This window comes from Passer montanus, unplaced genomic scaffold (genome assembly GCF_014805655.1).
Source record: "Passer montanus isolate IOZ18808 unplaced genomic scaffold, ASM1480565v1 scaffold37, whole genome shotgun sequence".
NCBI classification, from domain to species: Eukaryota; Metazoa; Chordata; class Aves; order Passeriformes; family Passeridae; genus Passer; species Passer montanus.
In genome coordinates this window covers 2,750,810-2,778,397 of record NW_024368485.1, presented here as the reverse complement: position 1 = coordinate 2,778,397, position 27,588 = coordinate 2,750,810, and the positions used below count along the sequence as shown (strand labels likewise).

At 40.2% G+C, this 27,588-nt stretch overlaps 1 protein-coding gene across 4 annotated transcripts in view; it reads left to right on the top strand.

The window, feature by feature from the left end:
• Positions 1-27,588, top strand: part of MACROD2 (mono-ADP ribosylhydrolase 2) — an 852,624-nt gene that overhangs the window by 20,472 nt on the left and 804,564 nt on the right. For all 4 annotated transcript variants that reach the window (XM_039717140.1, XM_039717141.1, XM_039717139.1 and 1 more), the window contains exon 3: positions 2,341-2,448. In XM_039717140.1, coding sequence (XP_039573074.1) covers positions 2,341-2,448 — 108 coding nt within the window. The remainder of the gene's footprint in view (positions 1-2,340; positions 2,449-27,588) is intronic.

The following is a 27,588-nucleotide window of genomic DNA, read 5'->3' as shown; positions in this document are numbered from 1 at the left end:
GTGTGCAGAGATGATTTAGTGGCCATTGACTTCACTTTCTCATAAGAGTAACAATCAACTTGTTTGTAAGACTAAAGTTAAAACAAATAAAAGCTGTCTTATTAAATAATTAATTTTAATAATAATAAAATCTGTGTGAGTAATCTTGCGGTATATTTCTCCATTTGCCTAGCAGGGGCTGTTTCCTCACTCAGAAAAGTGCTGCCTCCTCATCTAAGTCCTTCCACAGTTCCTTGTTCCTTCCCCTCTGCAGCACGTCCCCCTGCAGGCAGCGCTGGCGCAGGTGCCTCAGGAAGCTCTTGATGGGGACAGAGTTTTCCTTCTGGTGGCCGAGCAGCTCGTCCTTGAGGGGGGAGCAGTCAGCCAGGCAGCAGCTCCTTGGCCAGGCTGAGCGTGTCCAGGCCTTCTCCTGGGAGACACAGGGCAGGGAGCACGATGGCAGGGGCAGAGGGGCCGGGCCCCTTGGGCTGTCCTGCGGAATCTGGGGCCCGGCTGGGCTGGCCCAGGCTGCAGGCTGTGTGGAGAGGATGTCGGGCAGGTTGGGTCTTGTTCTGGTGGCTCAGCCTGTCCTTGTTTCCTCCTGGGAGGAAGGGGGCCGAGCCCCACCTCTGCTTCTGGGCTCGGGCACGGGGCTGGGGAAGAGGCCGAGGACCCTTGGTGCCTGCCCAGGCTTTCCTCTCCACAGGGGCTGGCACTCCTCCCCACCCTGCACATTGTAGCTGCCTGTCCCCTGGCACCATCCCACCTGCCTGTCCCCACCCCTCACCTGTCTCCGCTGCCTCTGGGCTTTCCTGCGGAGGCTGCAGCCGAGGCAGAGCGCGGCGAGCAGCAGGGACAGGGCTAAGAGGGCGCAGCAGTGCCCCTGCACGGGCCACAGGCCGGCACTGCCCGTGCCCGTGTCCCGCAGCTGCCGCACGCCCCGGGCTGGCACGGGCAGCCGGGCTGGCACGGGCAGCCGGGCCGGGCTCCTGGCGGGCCAGCTGTGAACCCTGGGCGCGCTGTGGAGCAGCGAGGCCACGCAGAGCCCCAGGAGCAGGGAGAGCCCCGGGCGGAGCATGGCACGGCTGCCCCGGGAGCTGCGAGCTCTGGCTCTGAGCCCGGGATGAGCTGAGCAGCACCACGGGCTCTGTGCAAGGTGGTGGCATCAGCTGCGATGTCACAAGGCTGTTGCCTGGCAGCCAGAGGCTGGGAATGTCAAAGCAAGGCCGGGCCAGAGGGTCTGAGTGAGTGGCTGTCATAACCTGTTGCTCTGTCTTGCCACTGTGGGACAGGAGTCGGGAACTTGAGGATGTGCTTTCTGGTGCTCAAGAAGGAATTGCTGACGTGTCCGAGTTGGTATTCTTGAGTTGATGGAAATGGAGGGTAAGACTAGAGGAACAAATTTCTTTGAACTGCTTCTAGTTTCTCACTAAATATTGAAGATTCTTTTTGCTTATCAACAAACTTCACTTATTTTGGAGATTTGAGACAAATAGATGAACTCAAGCTTCTTGGGACTTGTGTTAGAAATTTTAAAAAGTAATAGTGAAAGTGAATTTCATCATCTTCCCTCCTCGGGTCATTTCTGGTGATGTGCATATCTAACTTGGTGAAGCTTTTGGCAGTATGGTTGTGCAATGGTTTGAGGTAACTGAGCTGTTCTATAGAGTGAATCGGATATAAATGAAGTGATTTGGTGATGGAAAAATCTCAAGAGTTTACAGGAGAAGGGACCTATGGTAACATTATTTAGTAACAAATGTGTTGCAAGCTACTGTATGTTGTCTTCACCATTTGCCTCCTCCCACTTGAGCAATTTAAGGTGACAAAGCTCCAAGTTTAAAATTTATGTGAATTTTTTTCAGGCTTGTTGAATGGCTACATTTCTTCAGAAGTCTTTCTGAACTTTGGAGCTGTTGGCAAATGGTGTGCTTGTGTATTTTTGTACTTATTTGGTATCATTCTGGATTGGAGAAAATATCACTCTGGTTAGGAGGGTAATCTTAATTCTTCAATTTGTTTTTGCAATTTACACCCTTGTGATTACCAAATAAAATTACTTGGTGGATCTCACTCCAAAACCATGTATGTTTCTACAGTTTTGTAACCAAACGGTATGTGGGTAAGGATTCAGTGCTTCCTACTAGCTTGGATCTGGAAACAAGTAACAAGCAGGCAGCGTGATGTTAGGGCAGTGCTGGTGTCTCTGTGGGTTACCGCTGCCCTCTCGAGGTGAAACCGAAAGATACTGCAGACTGACAGCAGTAATGCCACCGTACTGCTGCTGCCTGTTCTGGGCTTGTAAATACTGACCTCCGACCCACACTTATAACCAGGTTTTTCTGCTTTATTGGTTTGTAGGTGAAAACACTAAAGAAGACCTGCAAGGGAAGAAAAGCCTGAGTGAGAAAGTTTCTCTCTATAGAGGTGACATTACGCTGCTTGAGGTTGATGCCATCGTTAATGCTGGTAGGTGGTTAAATATTTTATGTAGCTATGTCTTGAAAATCCTTTACAGGTCCATGGTACAAGTGTGAACTCTGAAAAGTTGCCTAAAACTGTTTTGTCCTGTGGAAATCGGTTGAAAATACGGCTTTTCCCTCCAGTTCATTCATATTGTATCTGTTCATCCTTTGTGCATTTACTGTGGCAGGGATTGTTGTGAAACTTTTGTAGCAGGGCTGCCATGAAAAAAATCAATGATCTTGTGTCCATATTTTGACTTGACTTGGTTAGCTGAGAGTTCACACTTTGTATTGTAGAAGGCTCATTTTTGTTACTAAGCTAATGCAGTACATTCCAGTCTGCTTTTATAAACTGAGCCACTTGTGGGCTAGGTAATGTGAGAACTTTAATGACAAGGTGATAGGAAAACAGAATTTTGTTTGTGGTTTTCATATTGACTTTCTTGTTGGGAGATTGTATTTTTCAAGTTTTTGGCCATGATCTACAGAGTTTTAAGTGTTTTAGTACCTCTTCTTGCTCAGTGACCGTGTCTCCATGTGTGCAGTCGAGGTGAAGAACTGTATGTAGCATCTTGTGACAAAAAGAGGGAAATGCCTGTGCAAGTAATTAATTAGTGTATTAGATTATAGTAAACTAGTTCAGTTTTTGGTAAAAAAACAATGGGACGGTTTACCCCTACACACATGCTCATAGACAAATCTTGCCTGCACTCTCCACTCCAAAAAGAATGTGTGGTTTGTGTGTCCTGAGGCTGAAAAGTTTTTCCCCCTAGTACTTGAATGGCACTGATTAATTTTCATGAACTAATTTTGGTGGTATTAATTTCTTGGAGGGAAATGTGCTGCAGTATCTTCTGTGTGATGGAATTAAGTTCAGAGATTCCCAGGGTTGTAATGGCTGAAATTGATGCGTTGCTTATCAGAGGAGAATGCTGTGTGGAGTTACTGGTTCATGTCTGCAAAAAGCACAGGAATGTTAGCTCACACAGTGTAGAGGGTAGTGAACAGACTCTCTTTGACTGTTTGATTGTATGACATCCCACTTTACCAGTGGACATCTGCTGATGGGTTTTGTGAAGTATAGGTGGGATCCTTAGCCATTTCAAAATACATTTTTGCATTCCAAGTACTGAGGCTGGTATTCTCATGCAAAAGAATTTAATTAATCTTGTAGTTTACTGATGCAGAAAAGCTTTCCTAAATAACAAACAATGCAGTAGCATCCATGTGAGATGATCCTCTCCTCACTTGTGTTGACAAGGCCTCTGAAACGTTAATATTTTTTCCTCATTCTTTTTTAAAGATGATTTTTCCAGTAGTGCCTTTGCTGACTTCCTTACTTTATTGCTTTACAGTAAGTCAATATTAGCATACTTTCCTCTGTTTATATTCAGCTTCTCTTTGTTCATAGGCCTCCCTTGAATTACAGCCTGGAACTAGTTACGGATTAGCTTTAGAATAGGAATACTTCACTTTTCTTGATTTAAATCCCCCTTTAATTATCCTGAAAGGTCCAAAAAACCGATATCCCAGACTGCAAATGATATTATCTGCCTATAAACCTATTATCTGCCTGCCATCCTGGTGAGAAATGCCTCTCTCTGAGGAGAAAAAAAAAAGAATCAAATAAACATGTATTGATATGCAATTTTGAGAAAAGGTTTAAAGACCACTCTAAGCAGATTGAGGCTGAAGGACCTAAAGAAGGACAAAACACTCTGAAAGTATCTAGAAAGCTTAATTGTTTCTACTGTTGTCTTCTGTAAATTGAATTTGGGCTTAAAGGAAGATTCAGATTAGATGTTGGCAAAGCTACATATTGATTGGAACATGTTTTTTATACAGTGATACTTTGGTGTATCAGATGGACACAAAACAGCAGTCCTAGGGCCAGGGCATTGGTACAGGTGGATTTTTAAGATTCTTCTAACTTGTTATTAACCTGTAGTTCCTAAAGGGCATAATATGTTAACTATTATGAGACATTAATAAGTTTTGGTTAAAATACCAACCTGCAGTTACTTTGGGAAAACCATATGCTCTCTATGTCAGTGCAGAAATTAAGTTTAAGCCTTTGATTTGCTGAGGATAGCTGGAAAGCTACATAAGGAAGGTGTTTTGGTTCAGGATCCATATTATTTATGCAAAGCATCTACTGTGCTGGGACTCTTTTTAAATCCAACAGTTTCAGTAAAATTGTAGTGTCTCTTAGATGGTATCTAAACCTATGTTTCTGCACCATATGATGCTTTTGCAAATAACTCCATTGTTTTTTCTTCTGCAACTGAAGTTATCAAAAATAAAGCAGTAAGTATCCACAGTACCAGTTTCTGTATGTAAGTTGGATAAAATGCAGCCTGTTGAATATGGAATAGGAGATAGGTTTTTTGGAGGTAAATCTGTGCAAGTTCTTTTTATACTTAATGCCTTTTGGCTATCCCAAATGTTAATGATTGACTCCCTCCAATCTGTTGCAAGCCCTGGGTTAGGAAGGGAGGAAGAGACCCTCTGGAGACTTCCTCTCTGAATTTAGAAATTCTGTTAACTGTCTCCTGTAATAAATGGTTTAAAATACAGCAAGTCATATCCAAATTAAAGCCACAGGAAGATACAGGTTGAATGTTTACATCAATTTATGCAAAGATCTAAACATGCTTGAAGTAAAGGGAATGGTCTGGCAAATTCTGGGGCTGTGGAAGGGTTCCAGGTAGTTCACATTGTCTCCATATTTGGATGCGAACATATTGGCAAAAAACCCCCTATATTATCAAATATATAAGGGGGAAATGAGACCTAAATTAATATACATGGTGGTCTTCTGTAGCTAACTAGCAGGATATCATTGATCAACACTGCTGCAAAAGGATCCTTTTTTGTCCTAGACTTTTAGTAGACAAACTGAATGTTGCTTGCTTTCCAAAAATATCTTATGTATAGTTTGCTCCTTCTTTTGAGAAACATCAAAACAGCCTCTTTGAAATCATTCAAGACTAGAGTGAGGAACTGAGATGCATTGTGAGAGAGAAAGGAGCTGAAAAAAGGAGTTGATGTGCAATTTTGCTAAAATTGATGTCAATTATCTACCCCTGTGAATGTCTTTTCCTTACACAATGGTTTCCTAAAACTTCCTTACTACCAATTTCATTGCAGACAGGTATTACTTTAACTTGATATTTTGCTTAAGGTGTCGTGCTATACAATTTCCTTCACACATTTTTTTAAAGGATTCAGGTAAGACTTGTATGAAAATCTTACTTTTACTCCTACATCCTCCTCAGTGCTTTTTTGTTACACTGTAAGAATGTAAACAGGCTCTCCTTGAGGCATGTGCTTACTGCATTAATCTGTGCTGACTGGCCTTTTTAACATATTAAATGTTCCCGGATGTCACTTCATCCTGATGCCAAAAGTGCTTCAAGCACTTGGAAGGCAGATAACCACGATTAGCCAGCATCTGAATAAATCATCAGAACAGAGCTCGGAAGGGGTGTGGTGTGTCTGTGTCTGGGGAGGGGAGAGAGGGGCCATTTTAGTCCCTTTGGCAATCCCAAATACAGAAATAAACAGTAAAAGCCTGAGTAAGGTTTGAAAAACAATTTCTTCAATATTTATAGTACCAACTGAGCAGTAAAGGACTACATTTCCTCTGCATTTTTAATAAGGAAAACTGTGTAGCTATTTATGTCATATGGAGTAACTATGTGAAGTAGGTACAGGAGTGGTATTTTGGGAGTGGGTGTGACAGGGATGTCTGTGTACCTCATACGCCTTAAGCAGCAGCTCATCACTACTGACCTCAGGTCACTTCCTACCTGTTAATAAATCTTACTGTCCAGTTATAAGATAAGGAGGCATGTACTACTATGCTTGTGAGGGAGTTTTTACTAGGAGGAAGATCAAGGGGAAACCATTATATTAGAGGAAAAAAGGATTCTCCTTATTTTTATCTGATAGGGAGGAGGAGAATGATGACTTGCAGAACACTAGAAGAGATAATATTTCTTCTTATCTTTGAAAAATATTCTTTGTATCAGTACAAAAGTATGGTACTGAGAACAGAAACCTTTAATCTTCAGGAAAAAGGAAGATGTTCTTGTCTATTCAATTAGATATTAGATATTACTGTTATTTAGTCTGTAGTATTGCATCTAAGTTTGCAGCTAGAGAGTTGCTACAGTTAGAGCAACTAGGTGTCTCCCTTTAAACTGTATTTGAGTGCTGGAATATTATCTAATACTCAAAAATTTGGCGAAGAAACTCTGAATTTTTAAAATTAATATCTTTTCCATGTGAGAAAACAAATGTGATTTAATGTCTTCCTCTGGTAAAGAGAGAAAAGACTTGGTGACTAACATAAGTAAAGAGCTCTTTACATCCTTGTTTTACTAACCCTGGTGCTGGAATTTAGTTACTGAGCCTGACATTGCTCAAGAAGAGCATCACACCTGTGTGCAGTGAGCTGCCTCAGCTGGGAATGCTGGTTTGGCAGGCATGGGCTCCTCAGCTTCCTTGGCTCAGTGTGCAGGGCCAGCTGAGGGAAGGTGCATGCAGGTGATGGTCTCCTGGTTGCTTTAAGAGGCAGAGATGTTTCCAGGGAGAGAATTACCGCTGAGGTTTTAAACAAATTTGCAAGACTTTGGAATGCTTGTCCTGCTGTACTTCCCTGTCCCAGTACTGAATGTATGTTGAACTGAAAAATATTCAGTTTTAAATATCCTATGCTTGATTTGCTTGTTGTAGGACTGGTTTTCACCGGAGCCTCTGCATGATTTGATTTATAGGATGAAATATGTATTTTCATACTGTATCTCACCTTTCCTAGTGAAATATGCCTTTCTTCCCTCAGGCTTCTGACTTCACAACCATGTTTCAGCATTTTTGTGTCACAGCAATATCTATATCCATTTTTTTTTATCTGGAGATAGCACATATTTTCTTCCAGATTCATAATTTCCTAGCCTTGACCTTGAATATGACTGTTTAACTTAATGAGGTGTCCCTTTTTTTCTCAAGCTCAAAATTACACATCAAGGTGGAAGAGCTATGTCTTGATAGTGGGAACTGAATATATTATCAGTGAATTACGCTTACACAAGTGTGTAAGTATAGATAGGGACTGAACTCTTCCTTTCCACACAAACAGCTCGTTAATGCTCAATCAGTCACTGCAGTTGCCTTGAACTTGGTGCTTAATGAACAGGTGGGGAAAAAGGATGGATTCTAATCTGGAACAGATCTGACATCAGGCAATTTCACTGATTGCTAATCCATTTCATTTGGCAACTTAATTTATCACACAGAAGTTTCATCTTGTAACTTCTGAAGTAGAAATTATTTCAGAAGTGGCCTGTCTGAATATTATGAAGGTGTTTGAGTCAGTTGCTGAGCCTGATCTGGTGTTGTGTGTATACTTATTCTCCCCCTTTTTATTTTACAGTGATCAGTAATTCTTACTCTGGAGCTCATTTGAAATTATTCTTCAATAACTTGCTATGAAAATAAGTCCCTTAACTCAAACGTTCCTGCTATTGAATTTGGAAGAAACAAAATGTAAAATCTGCCCTTAAGTTGCTTATAGCATTTTGACATTGGATTTTTACATCTAATAGTATTGATTTTTGTGGGGTTTTTATTTTTTTTTCAGTTGAGCTGAACATAAATGGTCGATTATACTGGGAGCTTCTTAGTGAGTTTGCTGTCCATTAGAATGTTTTGTAAATATGCTTTACATGTTTTATCTCCAGTATACAGATAGGAAAATGGAAAACTTGTAATGAAATCCCTTGTATGGAGTCATCTGGCATCTGCCTGTGTAACTTACACTATTGTAATTTCCTCTAGGAATAGAACCAATATTGCTAACAAATTGTTGTTAATTTGGTTTTCATCTTTACTGTGAGCAGACTGTGGTGTTAATCAAAGGTTTCTCAAGTTATTTTACAGTTGGTACAATTACACTTACATGTAAAACCCCAGAGTAATTTATATATAGTCGTCACTTACTCATCAGGAAAGTCAGTGTTAATAGTTGAGGGAATCGGTCATGCCCAATTGTGACATCTGTGAGTGAGTTTATTACTGCTTTCTGTGGAAAATGCTTTAAGCCTGGCTGGTGAGCAGTAGATGTGGTTAAACTTGCCCTCTGCTTTTGGTCTAATTTCATTTCAGTGCTGTTCTTCCCTGTAGTGTAATATTCATTTGGATGAAAAGGCTGTGTATAGTGACAGTGTTCAAGAGAATGAAATGGAAGGCAAGCACTGCTGTAGGTGTGGTTTAATTTAGGTGGAGAACTATAGCTGCTGCCTCAGTCAAACACCACTTGCTGTAAACATGTGGCCAAGGCTTCTGACTGAGGAGGCTCACTCAGAATTGCACTGCAGAACGGGTGGTTGGAATGTACTTTGAAAATATCTCAGGTATAACTAGTATAACTCAAACATTAAAAAAAAAATTGTTTGGCAATGCTGCAGATATATATCAGGGAAGAACTTTGTTCCTTATTCTAGGGTGCTTTGGGAAGGGGAAATGAATTGTGGTGAAATATTTTCATTGCAATATTCCAGCAGTGTGCTCACAGCCATCTCATGTAGCTAATGGAGATGGCTTCTGGGTGGAAATGTGCCTCAGACACCTGGACGTTGTCCTGCCACATTGTGTGTGGTGCCAGTGGACTGAGAGTCTTGGGTGGTGGAATGGAAACCTAAACCTCGTGTGCCTCAAGGAGAGCTGTGCCACTCAGCCTGCCATATGGCCAGGCACTGCAAGCAGGCAGGCACTGCATGTTAATGATAATCAAGTCATGGTTTCAAGCAGTGGGATGTGAGTGTTCAGTGACTTACTGGGAAGCCAGAAAAAAAACTGTAGAGAAGGAAATGTACTTTCCACTGGAACAATGCACTCAAAAGGCTCCTTAAACGAACAGCTTGTGGGCTGAGGCACCAGACACACATGTTGAGGTTCAGAGCTGTGCTTTTAGATTTTTAATGTTATTCTGTGCTCCCATGGAAGTTTGAGGGGAATGAGATGTGCGTGCACAATCCTTTAAGTATCTGATACCTAACGATCTAAAATGGTTTTGCCAGACAAGTTGTGGATGCCCCATCCCTGGAAATGTTCACAGTCAGGTTGGAAGGAAGTTGAGCAACCTGGATTAGTGAAACATGTCCCTGCTCATGGCAAGGAGTAGTTGAACTAGATGATCTCTGATGGTTCCTTCCAAAACAGGTAAGTTTGTGATTCTAGGAAATACCCTGACACAAAATAAATGGCCAGCTCTCTCCTCTGGCAGGATTCAGCATAGTCTGTCTTCTGAAAATCTAATAATAAATGGCATGGTAGATGTTTTAGTAGCCTTATCTAACCTGAGGGTCTGTGGTAGCTGGATTTATTTACAAGTCTGTTCTTACAAGTGTTGATGCTTTCAGGACAGTATCTGTTTCACCTAGACCGGTGTGTTCTCCTTACTTCTTTGTGCATCAGTTGCTGAACCCATTTATTATCTCTGACCCCAATGTGATTACTGACCCTTCATCCCATGGTTACCCTGGACCTTTTTTGCGTGTGCTCTTTCTACAGAAAACTAGCAGTGTACAAGCCAAACACTGCAAAGTTGGATTTCTTCAAAAGTCTGTGATTTCCTTCAGTTGAGAAGCATGATGTGGCATGGGATGCCGTGAATCCTTTCTGACAGTAGGTGGCAATAGTGCCCCTGTTATCGTAAAACCACTTTTAGGCCTGTGTACCTTAATTTTCCTGGACATAAAATCAGTGATGACTTAAGCAGAAGAAACAAAATGCATGTATTCGAGGCGTGCTTGTTGGATAGGCCATCGATACAGCTCATGCTTGTTAAATGCTGACTCCATTTCATTATGTGTGTTCAGTGTGTGTTTGAAATAGAACAGGAGACAGGCGTGGTTTGGAAGAACTGTAAGCATCTGTTTTACTTCACAGAGGAAAATATTTTGGAGAGACCTTGCTATCAGCCTGTCATATCATACATTTGACAGTGCAGCTGTCATCTTGACTGCACTGATGAAGCAGAGTGGTGTAAGAAACTACTCAAGGTCGTCTTGAACAATTATGCTTCGTTTCATAATATTAAATCCACTTTTAATCAGGACTTGTGGCGGATTAGCTAAAGGATTGTGGGTTTTTTAAGCCGATATTTGCAACAGTGTGTTCTCAGTCAAGATAGGCATGCAACGTTGTGTTTTTTTCCAAGGTTTTGCATTTTAAAAAACCCAAACCAGTCAAGTAATTTCCAAATGTTGGGACACAAAAGAGAAGACTTCTTTGAGGCCTCCTCTCTACTTACAAAAAATATTGGCAGTGAAAGGTCAGCTGATAGGCTGAGATAATCTCTGTAGTGTTAATATTGACTCCCCCCACACTCCTCTGTCCAGATGTATGTTTGTTTTCTCCTCCCTTTCTGTTTCTAACCATGAACACATTGGGTTTTTCTGGATTTGCACAGATATTGTCTCAACACTGTCTCAGTCACTGTAAGTAGTACAGTAAGGTCAGCACGGGAATTAGCATTTCTATGTGTAATGTAATCTCGTTAAATATATGCAGTTAAGTATTGAGTAGGGGAAGGTCCACTTTGATTGGAGCAAGTAAGCTTTAGGTTTAGCTTGTCTAATTTGCTAGATGCAGAAAGTGGGATAAAAAAGCAGTAGTCAGAGTTGATGTTCAAAACTGCTATTGTGCAGCAGGCTGACCCTGTCTTCTCAGGCAGGAGGAGTTGCTTTTGCTTAATTCTCTTAGCTGCTGAGTCTTCCACCCTTTGTTAGGGTTTTGGGTTTGCCTAGTGCTTTGCCATTTGCTGCAGGTCTTGGAAATGTTAGTCCCTTGAAATACAGCTTCCATTACTTGTTAAATAAATAGTTATGGACTGTGAAATGCAGTTTAGTTTTGTTTTGACCTATGGCTGTTAGCAACTGATTTTCTGAGAAAAGAAAAACGTTTGTTTGGAAAGACACAAATTGCTTTCTTTAGGAATTCAGAATGCCTCTCACTTAGAAATTAGTATTAAGGGTACAGCTTGACTTTAAAAATCTGGGCTCCAGAGTCCTTTGTGTGACTTGCTGTCCCAGTCATAAAAATTAGTAATGGCATCTAAATACACATCAAAGGTCGGTGGAAGCTTGTGAAAGCGGTATTTGCTTGTTAATCCAAGCACAATGGCGAGTGTGTTTGCATCGTGTGCAAGGAGTAGTGACTTGCATGTTAATGTACCATTGTTCAGAGTTGTTTGGATGTGTTTGGGAATTGTTTTAATTACAGTATTGAAGGTGCTGCGAGGCCCTGTGCTTTCCTCACAGCAGTGGGGTGATGAGCTGCTGCTGCACCCGGACTTCCCTTCATTCTGAGGTGACAAGAAATTCAAGGTTCGTCTTGGTATCTCCTGCCCGGGTTGTCACTTGCACAGCGTGTTTGAGCGGCCAAGGGGGGACGTGGGTGGTCCTGTTCCTGCCGCCCTGGGGGTATCCTGTCCCCAACACGTTCCTCCTGGCTGCAGAGGAGCTCTTTGGAGCTCTGCAGCTTCTCGCCTGAGCTGTGCCCGAGGGCCGGCAGTGTCATGAAGAAAAGATGACTTGGCTTTTTGTAGGAGCGATGTTGTAATGGCCCTTGTTCTCAGATGGTTTCACCAGTGAAGCCTTGGAGCCCGAGGCTTTCATTGTCTGTTGTGTCTGAGTAGTTGAAATCTGTGGGAAAAACACGGATTTGGAGAAGTTTTTCGGATTCCTTCTCTCTTTTATCACTTGCATGTTTGTGCCGCAGTAACTTTAATCTGGTGTGCAACATGAATCACTTAAATATGTCTCTGTAGCACCTTCATTTTATGCTTGAAAGCTGGTTTCTGTCGAGTAATAAATAGAAATAGTTAATATCTGGCATGCCTAGTTGTGGGCTGCCTCAAAAAGATGGTTCTGTCAGCTATATTTGATTTGTATTTAGAATGTTTTGCATTGCAAATCCATGTTAGAAATGCTTTTTAAATTTAAAGTGTGAACCATATTGCTTTTTCAAGGGAACTGTACTCTTGTGTCATGTGAAATAACTTTTTATGTAAGAAAGAGGTGCTATTGCTTTCAACTCTATCAAACCAGGTTACAGAGGAATGTAAGTCTTCCCTGTGACTTGATATACCTGATAATAGTAACTGGCAACCCATTTCCTTTACATTTCTAAGAATTTGTGGTGTACAGGCTATTTCAGAGGAACTCTCTTTTCTCATCCTGTCAGTTTCAGTCCACTTTGAAGGGATTATGTTGAGTAGTGTGGTCAAGTTCACTTGGCTAGTTCTGAATTTCTACAAATCTGAGTAATTTTATTACCCTTTCTGAAATGAAAATCACATTTTAGAATGATTTTCAGAATAGCCAGTCAGTGAAGAATGGTGGATATTACCTGCAGAGTTCACCGAACCAGGGAATCTCAGAGAGAGAAAAAGCTGAGAGAATTTATTAATGACAACTTATTTCTTAGGTTCTGAAACAATTTTCATTTTAGGTTGTCCATTACCTTAAAAAATAAAACTACTAAATCAACCCTGGGAGAAGAGTAGACCAGGGCAAAGGCTTACTTGTTGGTCTTCTTTGATTCTTAGGATGAAGGCATCTCTGGGTGCTGGAGGCCTGACAATTTTTGTGATGTCCCAGAAGAATTTTGCCGACCAGCAGTTCTAGCCTTGGCCATGGTTCAGCTAATTACAGCCCCCCTCCCCCAGTAGATAACAAACACAGCATTTCAGGGAGCTGAGTGATCAGTATTAGGGCTGTCTCAACACAAAGAGTAATTTCTCCATCTTCCTCCTCCCTCCTGATATAAAAGAACCTGCTTAGGAGGCCCAAACGTGGAGTTTTTGGCAGGGCTTACAGCCCCCAAAGGCTTAGGTCAGGAGTTTACAGCTTCAGAGGTTGCAGCTCTAGTTCAGACTAGTCTCCACAACCAGTAATAGATGAGATTAAAACAGAAACTGTTTCTTAAATCTGAAGTGAATCCCTGATGGACAGGCCAAAGGGGTGTTTTTAGGTGGGAGTACATACCTCTATAGTTCTTATCAAAGACCCAGCAAAAGGTTTTGGGCTGCCTACTTCTCTCTTAGTTCCCAAGTCCCAGGGGCTGAGTAGTTACATGTAGCTTCTCTGCTGTCATGCTCGCATTGTCAGACTGAAACCAGAATTTGAGTCAGAAAGTATAGCTTAGCAATATCTGCTGCCTTCCTCTCCTGTCCTGTCCTCCAGTGACAGCAGAGCAGCTTGTGTTGACTGTAGCCTCCCTTTCTGCCCTTTCCAGTCGCTGAGGAGAAGGGTGTGACAGGGGAAGCGTGCACGGTGTTGCGTCTCTCCTTAGAAAGGCCCCTGTGAGCTGTAACTGGATGTAGCCTTGTAACTACAAATTGCTGTCTCAAATCATGACTTCCTGCCTGTGCTTTCAGCAGCCAGGGAAGCTGTGCTGATGTATTTAAAATTTCTTATTTGGGCCACTGCTAATCATTCGGGAAAGCCAGGTTTTGTTCTTCCTGGCAGCCTCTTTTACAGAGCCAAGGCTGTTCTGCTTTGCCTGAGGGTGAGAGTGAGATGGATGGCACTTTGGTGTCTCTGCTATAGACACCGTGCCTCAGGAGCCTCCCTGGAGCGCTGCTGGAGTCACTTCATATTTCATAATTCCTTGCTGACAATTAAGTCAATTTGCTGGTGCAGCCATGATGGAGCTAAGCTAGGACATGTTTCTTTTTCAGCCAAGATGCATAGTGAAAAGCTCACTCTTTTGCTTTGATTAAATTGAAAACTGAAGTCCATCGTTACCTCTTCCTGGCTTGCAATGTGAATCCGATTTATCAGTGGCATTGTCATCCTCTCTGGATTTCTTGCTCATAATTTTTTTTTGTTTGCTTTCTTTTTTTATTTTTTAATGGTTTATTTTGGTTTTGGTTTTTTTGTTTTGTTTTTGTTTAATGAGAGGAAGACTCAAGGCAGGCGTGCCTTGATACTTGGTGCTGAAGGTGGTAAAACATCACTCCTCAGTAAGAAAAGATGCAGGGGCCCGTGGAACTCTGGTGGACTTTGACTTGTTTGTGGCAGTGATGGAAGAGCATAGTTTCATGATCCAGGGCTTTAGGAAAAGGGCACAGGCACTTTGGATCTGTGCAAACTGAGTAGTCTCTCTCCTCCCCAGTGTGGGTCTCCTGAATCAAGGCTTTTATTTTTTTTTTTTTTTTTACATTCCTTGGCTAAATGCAACATTCCTCCTGCTAGAAATATTGCTTTGAGTTTTAATTTTTTTTAAAAAAAAATTATTGCCTCTGTTAAACAACATTATCTTACAAGTCTTGCTAAATATATAATTTAGAAAATATAGTTGCTCTGTCTTGGGTCCAATTTTTTTCCAGTCCTGGCATGAACACAGTGCTGCAGATGTGGACTTAGTCTGGTGAGACATAGAGTGATTTAATGTTAGAAGTGGAATTTTGGGAGCTTTCTGGTTGTGGTGAAATCAGTTAATGAATTGGCTTAACTTTTTTGCTTGGGGTTGTTATGCTGTTTACCCATGGGCTCTGTCTAGATGATGTTTATAGACTTCAAGCATCGTATTGTATTTAATTTTCAATATTTGTACTGCACCATATAATATGTGTGTATATTTGCACTCTTTGTATTTTGCTTAAAAAAAAATTAGCTGCAGTTTTAAGTGTTTCTTCCAGACCAGCTAAGGAAATAGTCTGAGCCATCAGCAGTCTGTGTGGCATTGTGCAAATACAGAAGATAAATCCTATATAATTAGTGAGACTGAAGAGTTTTTACTTACAATCCTGAATTTTGATCCCTTGTCAGTGCATATAATGAATCTGTGAATTAGGTGAAAAAGAAATATGCATATGAGCTGGAAATAAAATCAGTTACTCAAGAACCCTAGGCTTTTAATTCAACTTCGGTACAAGCTGGTCCAGGTAACCCAGAGGGCTGGTTCTTAGCAATATTGAGGTAAATCTGTTTATACAATTTCACTGATGCACCAGTGAAAGGACTGTTTATATATTCCAGAAGTTTCTTTCAATGATGTCTTCTTATAAATGCTTTTTTCTTTTTCTGTAGAGTGTCATAATTGAATTGGCTGCCATGTAACATGCATGCTTGCATGAAGGTAGCTGATGGGAGAAGGGAATGGCAAGAAAGCTATTTGAAGAGATAGTTTATGCATTATTATTACTCTTCTTTTACACCAGTGCAACTGGTGGCTCACTTTTTCCTTTTTAACACCTTGCTGAGAGAAGGTGTTAAATGTTATTTGTTAATTGATGCAGGATTTCTATTATCAACTTATGTCAACTGTTTCGTCCTAAGGATGGGAAATCCGCATCTTGGAAGAACCAAAGCATTTTTCTTCTTACTTTGTCCAAAATATTTCCTTTTCAGAGTGCATGGATGACTCTTTTTGGTACCAACACATTATGCTTCTGAAGCTTAATACCTACAGCACATAGAGTAGCTTGCAAGTTTAATGAAAATGCTGATTTTAAATAAGGCATTTGTGTCACTCAAAAGATTTAAGCGTTGAACCTGGAAAAAGCTGCAGAAGTTCTGAAATTTAGTGCAGGCGTAGTCACGTTCACTTGGAAAAGATTGTTCATACATAATTTAAGGACATATAAAAGTCTTGAAAATTATGTGTTAAAGGACTATTTCTCATTGAAGTTCCCCCCTCCCCCCCCCAGTATTTAATAAAAAAGGCACTAAGTTTTGTTCTCTTTTAAAGCTGCTCTCTAATCATGTAGTTCATTATTTCAGCTTCAAAGTGTAGTCTGTACAGAGAGGCAATGAAGTGTATCCACATCTAGAAATTAAGCAATAATCATGTAGTTTAGTGTTTCAACAGGCTTTGTTCATTAGTAGGTACAATGATCCATTGTAAGTACTTGCTGTAGTCATGATGTTCTTAACAGTCTGAAACTTAAACTCTCCAAAATAATTTTTTTGAGTATATATTCCTGGCTGAAGTAGTGCTACCATGGGTACCAAATGTGTCTTGTGTAATGGTGATTGTTCTGTGAAGTCATTATGAGAAGAATGCCAAACACTCTGTGTTGGTGTAGTGTGTGTGTGCATATGCATGTGGCTTTGGATTAATCAATAATTCCCACTTGCACTAAGAACAAGAGCAACAACTGCAGACATGGCAGAATGATTGGAAAAGCTTCTTTAATTTAAGCACTTTTAAACAAATTGAAGCAAGAGAAGGAGAAACAAAAGCATGCTGGGACTCACAGAGAAACACTGGGAAAAAAAGAAAGGGGAGAAGTAAAATTGAAGTACTGCAAATGAGTGGTAGAAGTAAATTGGCGCTGAAATGCAGGAGGGCACATGGGGAAAAAATTTAGTGGTTTGATGGTTTTGAATTACTGAGGCTTATCTTGTCACTGAGTCCATGGAGTCACTAAGACAACACCTCCAGATTGTGAAGATTGGTCAATAAAACCAAATGTGAAAAAAAATCATGCGTTAACTTGAGAAGATCTAGGAATGATGGGCTAAAGGTGTGAGTGGGAAAGAGCCACATGACCAAGGTGCTGTGAGTTGAGGCTGTAGTTAGTTGCGTGGCAATTTGGAAGCTTCTCAGCAATCGAGATGAGTAATACTTTACCCTGAATGAGAGGGGTAAAGTACCCCTGTCTGTGTGCTTGAACTCTTTCTCTAGCTAGCCCTGCTAAGCCAGGGCTGTTCTGGGCAAGTGCATGAAAATGTGGAAGTTAGCCGTGCTGAATTTCTTTTATCATTTCCTTCTTGATTTGTTTCAGTTTTCCAGCCTTAGTGAAGCAGTTTGTTTCGGGACTGTATATAAATTAATTTTCTTGATAGTGTTGTGGAAGGTAACTGTAAAATGCTTACAGCGGGTGAGGAGGGAGAGAAGTAGATGTTTTTAGTTATTTTTGGTATTTCAAGTGGACTGTTTCTTGCAGTAGCTGAAGCACCTGTTGAAAAGCTGATGATTTTCAGTTACATTTTACAGTGCAGACTGTATGTGTAGCCTAGAAACTGCAAGAATAAGCCATGGTATGCAAAGATCCCTGGAATCTGGTGGTTTGTGGGAGAGTGTCCTGGTGGAGTCCTAGTGGAGCTGTGGCATCTGCACAGAGATCCCATGCTGTTGTCTGCTGCATGTCAGTTCTCAGGAGTACCACAGCTCATCAATGATTAATTATCAGTGTTTAAATCTGCCCCAAAGAAATGGCAAACTGCATAGTAACCACAGTTGCCTTCACAGGGCAAGAGGGGGAGAAGGCTGGTGGTCCCACACCAACACTGCCTCTTGCATCAAATGTTTTATAAATGGAGGCAGAGTTCAAATCACTGCGCTTTAGCTTTTTTGGGGAGCTCAGCATTGAATTTATTTAGTTTTTACTGTGGAGACTTTGGGTCACTAGAGTGTGCTGCAGTCCCAGCCCTGGGCTGGTGTGATCTCGCCCCAGTGCTTTCCCTGCCACAGGGCGACTGGGAATTTTTCATCACGTTGCTTTGCTGTCGCCTGGGCAACTTAAGTGAATTTCCCTGCTGTTTTCTTTGTGTTGCACCCTGCTTCCCTGGCGGGGAATGACTTGGTGGCTCGTTAGCTTGGTACCTGTGTGCCCCGGGAGAGCATCTTGTTGTTAAGCTTTGTATTGCCCCGATGGCCGCCTTTATTTTGCTGACTGAGGAGCCCATGAGAGGTTTCCACGCTGATGGCTTATAAAGAGTTGGTATCAACAGCATTTAATTAAACCATTTATAGGTGCCGTGTGGTAATGTTTATGGAGTTCAGCTTTGGAGCTTTGTAGTGGTGAATGTGGGGAAGAAAATGCAGACCTCCTTCACAGGGCTGTGTATGGAAGAAAACATATGGTTTATACAGAGTTTGGAAATGCATTCGTTTTATTTGCCAAAAAGTCTTAGTTCAGTCTTTTTAGAATAAATATGGTCTGTTTTCTGTGTTCCTGCAAGTTATTCTTTGATAGAGAGGCACAAGTTGAAAGTAGTAATTTTTTTGACGTTCAGTGCTTTTTTGCTTGCTCAGTAAAACTTTGTAAGTTGAATTCCTTTCATATTTTTGGTGAAGGCTGAGGCAGTCTGGATGTCTAGCTTGAGGACAAATCCAAAACCATAGAAATGTAATTAAAAGGTTTTTTATTACTTCTGCTGTCCTGTCTTATTTTAATTAAGTTCATCCTCTGATGAAAATTGTGCTCTGAATTATAGTGGGAAATCCATAATGTCGTCTCTTCTTCTTGGATGAAGATCACGGTTGACAATTGTCCTCTGCGGGCACAGTGAGTTTCTGACATGAGAAGAGAAGCTCAGCCGTGCAGGGAGCAGTTTTCATAGGGACAGGGCTGAAGTTGTGAGACTTTGTACAGAAGCAAGGGACAGTTGCCTTCCATCTGAAGTATGAGATTAACCTGTGTTCCATGTAAATATGTATTTTTCAAGTTGGGATTTTCCAAAATGAAAGCTTCTTAAGAAAAAAATCCCATTACATGTACATTTCTCTACCTGCACATTTTACAACTTGTTACTTAAAACTTGGCTGGAAGGAAAACAAATGGAAGTGCAGAGCCCACCTGAGCACCTGATACACAGCAGGATTACCCACAGTTCTGAGCTTCAGGCTCCTGTCAAAGCCCCCTCTTTCATTTCCCTCACAGCTCTGTGTGCTATTCCATGCTCTGGGATTCATCTCGTGACTTGTTCTGTGAAGGAGGCAGACCATCTTGTGCAATTCAACAGAGAACTCTCTGAGAAATATGAGCATGGATTAGGACAGTTAGGGAAATATATTCTGCTGAAGGGCCCCCTTTCCTGTTTTCTCTGAAAACTTTGACTTTATGCAAAAATGGGTTGTCCAGCTATTTTCTCTGTTGGGCTTGTGGGTCAGGTGGCCAGATCAGAGCAGCTGAATCTGTAAGTACTGTCAGTGTTTTATAGCAACGTGATAGCGTTATTTATTCTGGAAATAGTTATGGCTGCTAATATGTCTGGAATTTGTGCCAGATAGTCATTTTCTTGTCTAGAATGATACAAGCTAAACCTGAAAAAAACCAAACCCCAACCATACAAACAGGTCTAGCAGCTTCACTGTGTGTACACTGCACAGAGCTGTTGTGTCCGGTGTCTTTAATTGAACGTGATGAGCATAGGTTTGGCATGGCAACTTCTGAGAAATAAAATTTCTCTTTACAGGCCAGTGAGAGATGGAGGCTTCTTGTTAATTTTTGTTTCACTAATAAGAGAAATATTTTTTTTATTATTTTTGAGCTATATGTTAAGGCTGTAAATTTCCTTGGAAAGCTAGCAAATGGAACATGCCTGTGAAGAGATTAAAGTAATTATACTGCAATGCTCCACTAGGAACAGAGAGCAGTCTGGGATAAAATTATTTGGAGAGACGCCAAAGCCGAGTTTGGTTCCGTTTTAAGCTAAAACTAATTAAAGTTGTCAGGTCTTACAGTGGTCAAAGGTTGCTTAGCTGCTACTTGAAATAAATGAATCTTTTTCTCAGTCGGTAACGCTAACAGCTATGTGTTTGCAGCTGTCTCATAACAAAAAAAAGCTCCAAGAACCTTCTAGTTCTTGTGTGTGTTTCCCTTTGTGCATGTCTATTTTAGCATGTCAAATAGTATATCCTGGCCACAATATGGAGTTTTGAGTCTTTTTGTCTGTCTTCCTTCTCCTTTGTGATTTAATTTCACTTGTGAGGAGGAATTCTTATAGAAGAAACTTCCTCAGGAAGCCGCTTTAACTCTTTCTGATACAGAAAAGCTGCTTTGTGTCTGTATATTCTGTATACTTAAAATAGCTCTACAAGACTAAGGAGAACATAGATGGGTTCTTTCGAATGTAAAGTCTGATAGAATATTGGATTTCCTAAAATATTCAAATATCCACAAGGAGCCCACTTTTTCAAGAGCATGTAGTGACAGGACAGAAAGGAATGGATTCAAACTAGGAGAGTAGGTTTAGATTAGATATTAGGAGAAAATTCTTTGCTGTGAGGGTGCCCAGAGAAGTTGTGGCTGCCCCATCCCTGGAATTGTTCAAGGCCAAGCTGGATGGGACTCTGTAGTGGAAAGTGTCCCTGCCCACAGCAAGGGGTTGGAAATAAATTATCATTAGGGTCCTTTCAAATGCAAACCATTCTATGATTCTATAACTCAAAATATTTCAAATGTCTCGTGCCAGATACAATTGATCCAATATGCTATCGAATGAGGTGTTGTTAAAATGCAAACCATTCTATGATTCTATAACTCAAAATATTTCAAATGTCTTGTGCCAGATACAATTGATCCAAAATTCTATTGAATGAGGAGTTGTTGATCATTAGTAATGTTTCCAATAAACACTGACATCAAAATATCCAAGTAAAATCAGAATATTCTCATAGCGTTTTGAAGGAGTTCATAATTCCAGTCAGTAGTAGGTTTTTGTAAGAATCTACGTAAGGAATAACACTATTTGTAACAAGGATACACTATCCATATGTTCCTAAAAATCAGAAATTATTTAAAAGAATGGAATTGAAAATTGTTTTGTTCTTGTGATATCGTGTTAGGTGTTTTACTATTGAAGGTTTGATCTTGGCATGTTAAAACTGAATTTCTGCCATCTTGCATTTTGCAGTTTGTAGGAGGAAAGTTTGCAAATGTGTTTTGATGTTTCACATACTCAGTTCTGGCTGCCTGACACAGATTTGGAAACTGCTTCACTTACGCACCTGTGCATATGTGCAGGCACACGTGTTAAAAAACATAGCCAAGCAGGCCGTTCCTTCATGCTTTTCTTGTGGATGAGCTGTAAAACTTCAACACTGCTTGCCTTTTTTTTTTATCGTAGTAGGGTCAGGTGTGGTGCTGGGCCACATTGCTGAGTGGAAGTGGTTTTGCCTGTCTAAAAATAAATTTCTTTGCATTGCTCATTAGTTCAACCGTTTCCCCATCAAAAACAACAACAAAATGTTGATAACTTTCAAAACTAATTTTAAGTTTTATTATTAAATTTAGTGAGATCTGTTTGTACATTGGGAGGAAAAAAAGGTCTGAGAAGACATATAGAAGAAAGGCTGGTGTCAGTTTTATATACTACTACGGCTAAATAAACTTTTATCTAAAATTTCACCAGGCTCTACTTACCATGAAATTTATATCAAACTTGACTGGTTAAATTCCAGCTGGGATGATGAATAATTTGGCCTTGCATTTATTTTTTTTTAAATATCTTTTTTTTTTTCATTTTAGGGAACAGCATCGACGTAGTACTGCTAGGTATACCATATCTATATATATTTTACTACTGATATCCTTTGTGAGTGAATGTAATTAGGAGAATTGAGAAGATAAGCTTGAAAGTATGAGTTGGGATTGGATGTCTGTTGACTTTCTGTGGTTTTGGGTGTCTCAACCCTGATATTTCATTAAAGGTATTGAGTTAAATTGACCTAGAGTATTAGTCTTAGCAAGTAAAAAAACTCGGTGGATATCACTGGCTGCAAATAGGTCGTTCTATAGCAACTATGTTGCCAAGGTGTTTTTCATATATGAAAATTGTAAACATAGGAGATCAAACTGGTTGTGTAAGACTTGCTTTGAGTCTTTACATCTATACCGTCTGTGTATAATTTCATCAGTCATGTTTAAGTGCAATTATGAAATAATACTGTTTCCTTTCCTGTGAATTTTTGGTGTTGTAGACTTTACCCTTACGGCAAATTCTTCTGTCTGTAGCTCTTCACAACAAGCTCTCAAAAGCAACTACACAGAGAGGTCTATTTAACCCGACTGGAGTGGCAATCCAACGAGACGCTAACAAACCCTGTGGGATTGGAATAACTTGTACTTAGAGCAGGTGCTCCCTAAGCTGGGGTTTAGCAATTTGTTGTCTCAAACAACCTGTCTGACCAGAATGTCAGTTTAAGAAACTTCCATGGAGATCACTGGAGTGATCAATGTGTAATGTTAAAAGCTTAATGAACCCTTTCTATTGAAAGGAAAAATAGACTTATGCTGAGTGCTTTTAGAAAATCAAGGAAACGCAATTGCTAGGCTTCATTTTTGGGTGAAAGAATCTTGAAACTATTAACAACAAAAAAAAAAGTACATAATAAGCCTGTTAGACTGGGTGCTCTCATTAGATGTTACTCTTCTGACAGCTATTGAGCCGTGGCAGTTCCTCCATGTCTGTTGGATGAAGAAGGCACTGTTCAATCATATTGTGCTGTTCTGTGTTCATGGATGCAGGGAACTTGAGCTCTACATTGAGCAGCAACTGCTAAATGCCAACTTTGTTAAGCCAAAAAGTATTTTAGGTTGTTTGCTGCTGTTGCTGTAAATTTCCTTGACAGATTTCTATACTGAACTCCTCTGTATTGGCAGTCTCACCCCCCATGGGAGTAGCCTTTCAGAACACACGTAACTTCAGTGTTAAACTTATGGTAAAAGTGATTAGGTGGATTCGTAGTCAGCAGGTCATAAATGCACAGCAAAAGGACTGGACATAAATGTATGCTCTAACATCCTTAATGGATCAGTTGTGGATGCAGGGGGAATGCACGGGGAAGGGACTTTGCAGTTTGCAGGCTGACTTGTTCTCCCTAAAAATCATTCCCTGTTGCTCCCATCAGGGAGAAAATCCTGGTTAGACAGACTGTTAGTCTTGTGTGGTAAGGCATTTCTTCTTCATAGTATCATGGAGTAGGTGTTTCTCAGGCTTAAAAACCAAGCTGCTCAGGTTTCTCAGTCTCATTTCTACTAACTGCCCCTGTCAGCAGGAATAAGTTTAAATTTTCATAAAATATGGAGGAAATGCTTCTGCATTTATTTTTTCCATTAGCACTGATATCTGGAGCCATTTTTCCCTTGCAGGAACAAATGTTGTAAGCCAAGTCCACCTTCTCTAAATCCTTATTCTTTTGCCTTGTAATGAGTGGCAGTTCAATTATTTCAGCACCATGAAGCTATTTGGGATGCCATGGAGTGGCACATATATTTATATAATGCACTTCAGTAGTTGAAGCTGACCAAGGTAGTGATGTGAAGTGGTGCAGTCTATTGCCAGAAACAGGAATAGCCAAGTGGCTATAATTGAATGATTGGAATGTGATGCCTGTTGGGTTTTGCTGTTGAGTGCATTAATAAACAATAACCACTAAAATGGAAAGGCGCAGCCGTATGCACACACGTGTTTCTTCCCACAGCATTTGAATACAAGAGTACAGAATACATAGAGGAAAGTATTTTGTTGTTTCTGTGCACACAGAAGTCTGGGGTATTTTCTCGTCAAGTTCACAGTGGATTGCCAGATTTTTTCAAATTTGCTTTGAAAACTTCACCATGGCAAACTGCACTTGTTGCTGGAGTTGCTAATGATACCTAGAAACCTTATGTTAATCACTAAAATCCACAAGCCCCTGAACAAGCAAACAAATCAAAGAAGTAATGGATTAGCTTGTTATGCTGTCCTGGATGACTTGTTTTTCAGTATGCTTATGGGGATTGCTTTCTGCTGCCCACTGGTTATTTAATCCTTTTTTAACTCAGAAATTTGGTGGAAAAAGCTACTAAATCTCCTTTTCTGAAACAGGTCTTCATTGTTAACCATGGAACAATTAAAATGAATGTGACTATCTATTTATGAAAGCACTAAAGCCTGTAATACCTTTCTTGTTTGTTTTGGGTTTATTTAAAAATTTTTTTTGAGGGCTACTAGTGCCAGGTAGGAAATAAAGGCCTTCTGAAGCAGAAACTGCATGGTTTTGTAATTTTTTTGTTTGAATTTTAGGATTAAACTATGATTACAAAGGAGACAGGTCTTCAAACAGTGCCAGAACAGTAACTGTAGTGTTTCAGTTCCATGTCTTGTTTAGTCAGTAAAATTAATGAACTTTCGGTACTTGTCCATCAGAAGATAATTTGAGTGATACTATGTACACATCTGTAGTGGTTTTTATCACAGAGTCCTTTGCTGTAAGTATTGAGTATTTCTGATATTCTGTATTTCACAGAGAAATACAATGGCAATTTTTTTGCTTACTGCTGGTAAAGAGTAAATACACTCTTCATGTTTCATACCAGTGCTTGAACAAATAAATATTTACTGCTTTACCATGAAAAGCCTCCAAAGTTTCCAGGTTGCAGCTGGTGAGAGAGGTCACATTTATATCTGAGAAGAGATTGATCGGACCTGCTGGCTCTGCTATAATTTGGTTATTACCCATTGCCTAATCAATACTGCACAAATTGAAAACCCCAAGTCCAGGCAGGAGTGAAACTCTCGCTTTTCTTGGTCAGCCGTAACTGAAGGGGCTGCTGCCTGTCTCGAACAGAAAAGCTCTTGCTTTCATCTGTGGTCTGCAGTGGAAGGACAAAAGGGGAGACTTTCAAAAGAAGTAATGAGAATCAGGAGCCAAAATCCCATTGACTTTTAATGAAGGTTAGGGGCAGACTCTTTTGTTGTGCATCAGAAACTTCCTCTTTCTCAGTTGTCGAAGTTGCTGATGGTGGATGAGATCTGCCTGTGCCACCTTTTGGACTCCTACAGGAACAAAAGTTACCTTGAGTTATGTTTGCTGTGTGGCCCAAGTTAAACACAGATCCCCTTTGCTTGTTTCCATGAGGAACGGTCAGTAATCACACCCCCACCTTTGTCCTTCTCCTCTGTGTGCTGCAGAGCCTCTTGAGAGATAAAAGCACTGAGAACTTACTGCTTGGTTACTCTGTGCTGCAGCCTTGGGTATCTTCAGAAAACAGAGTGAAGACTTTGCCGAAGTTAAGTTGTTCTTTTGTGTGAGAGAAACTTTATCTGGTTACCTGCAAAAGATGCTGTAAAGGTCTCTATCCAGCAGTGTTGGAAGTACCTTCCATGTACCTACACACTGTAGCTGTGATTATAGGAAAGTCAGTTTAATGATTAAAATACTTCACTGCCTGAAAAAGTCACCTCCTTAATTTTTCTTTGATAATATGTGGAGCTCCTGTAATAACTTACACATTTTACAGTAGTGCCAGTCACAACCTTGGAAGAAATGCTGCTAGGATACTTTTTTGGCTTTTAAATTTTTAAAAGACATTTAGATCTTCCTCGCCAGGTATGCTTTTTGCATGCTGACAGGAAGCTGCTCCCGTGATGAGGATTGGTTGGTACACACACACTTACAAAGTGCCCACGCAGCTTTCCAACTGTGACTCTGGTACTCATGGAATAGGGTCACAGCCTCCCTGGGTAAAACAGTGGGGAGGGAGGAGGGTTGCTTTGGGAAGTATATGGGAAAAGCAGAGAATTATTTCTTTGAGACTTGAAGTATTCCTGGATTCAACATGGAATTAAACCTAGCTTTATGTCTTGTTTATGCTCTCCTAATTGCCAACTGGTTCCCCTCTCTCTGCATCTTTGAATGTATTGTGCACCAAAATCTCTGGGAATTTAGGACTTTATTTGTAGTTATTTTTGATAGAATTCTTGATTCCTGTTTTTGTGCTTGAAGATCTTTATATTTTGGGTGCTTATTGTAAGTCTGGCATTTGGATTTAATTATGAAACTAGTTTAACTATGGGGAACCTGCAGCAAGTCCCTCTATATTTCTGCCTTGCGTTAGGAGTTGAAAAGAATCTGTATGCAACCCTCAATTCTTTTGAAAAAGGTCTTTGGATGCATTATGGATGAAGCTAGAGACAAAGTGCTTTTTAAAAAGTTTATCTTGCATAGTCACGCTCTATATGAATGTACAATCTATACTTCTTACAGTGACGAACCTGGCGTTCACCTTTTTTGCTTGTGGCTTTCCTCCACAGTTCAATAATCTTTATTATTCATATATGAAATGATGAATGAATGCTTTATAAAACTTCACCAATACAGTGTTGGGAAGTATTGAAAGCAATGTAGGTTCACCATTTGCCTTGAGCTGGCTTTCACAGATACCTGCTCTTGCCTGAACTGGTACTTGCCAAAGCTGCTCTTCCATGTGGGCTGTCTGTAGGAATCCAGTGTTCTTGCAGATTCATGGGTTTACATCCATGGGTGTTGTACATGGATTTTACTTTACCATTCTGTATCAGAAAACTCAACATCAACAAGAACTAACATACTTTCAATAATATTTTGAAGTAATCTACATCAGTGTTTGTTTTTATTAAAGGTTAGAATATACTTTTATAACCTGAACAGTTACTACTGGAACGCTGAGGTCTTTGATTTTGGCTATTAATATTACACCCTTTAGCTGTTCTGTCTTCATCTTTATAGTTATGTAACTTTATTTTTGGTTTAGTCTTTTCATTATATAAGCTTTTGTAATTTTTAAGAACAGATTATAAAAGCACAAGTCAGAAGAAACTAGTCTTGGGTGCTTCAGGAAAAAACTGAACATAAGGGCAGAAGTATGGCATTATCTTTATTTTTATGATTTAAGAAAGAAAAACAATTGGAAGGGAGAATACAGGGAATGATTTCAACCACCTGAGCAATGTTTGTTTGGCTGTTGCCAGTAGGGTTTTTGTTACTGTTTTTGTTACTGCACAGTAACCTCCCGCATTACCTTTATCCGTGTTTTATGCTACATTTGCTGAAAACCTAAATGGTTTTCTGTGTTTTGATAACTGAGAATGTGACAGAACATTATTAAAAAGTACAGATCTTGGAAGTCTGTGAAATAATTAAAATACATAAACCATCAGTAAGAAGCACATAGCAAACAAGTGGTTGAATTAAACCAATAACTCTTTAAATATGTACCTTTACCTGCTAATGTACTGACATTACAGTTCCTACCAGCATTGTTTTAATGATGGTAAGAGCCAAAATACCATTTCAGAGACTACATTAAAAAAAAAAATAAAAAGCTTAGTGGGTTTTAGGTTTGATCTAATCTTCCCTCCCCCATTCACATGGATTTTGTTCCTCAGACTAGTGTTGTGCAAACTCTTATGTGGGCTTAAGGATGGAGTCAGTACCTCTCACTATTTGGTATTTAAAAAATTAAAATGAAAGTAGGTTTGCCACATAAGTTTCAGTAAATAAGGTCAAGGTTAAAATCATGTTTGGTGCTTCGCAAAGGAAAGAAGTGTTATTTAGGATGCTTTGAAGTGAGTGTAGCTGAGAAAGGGTTCTTGCA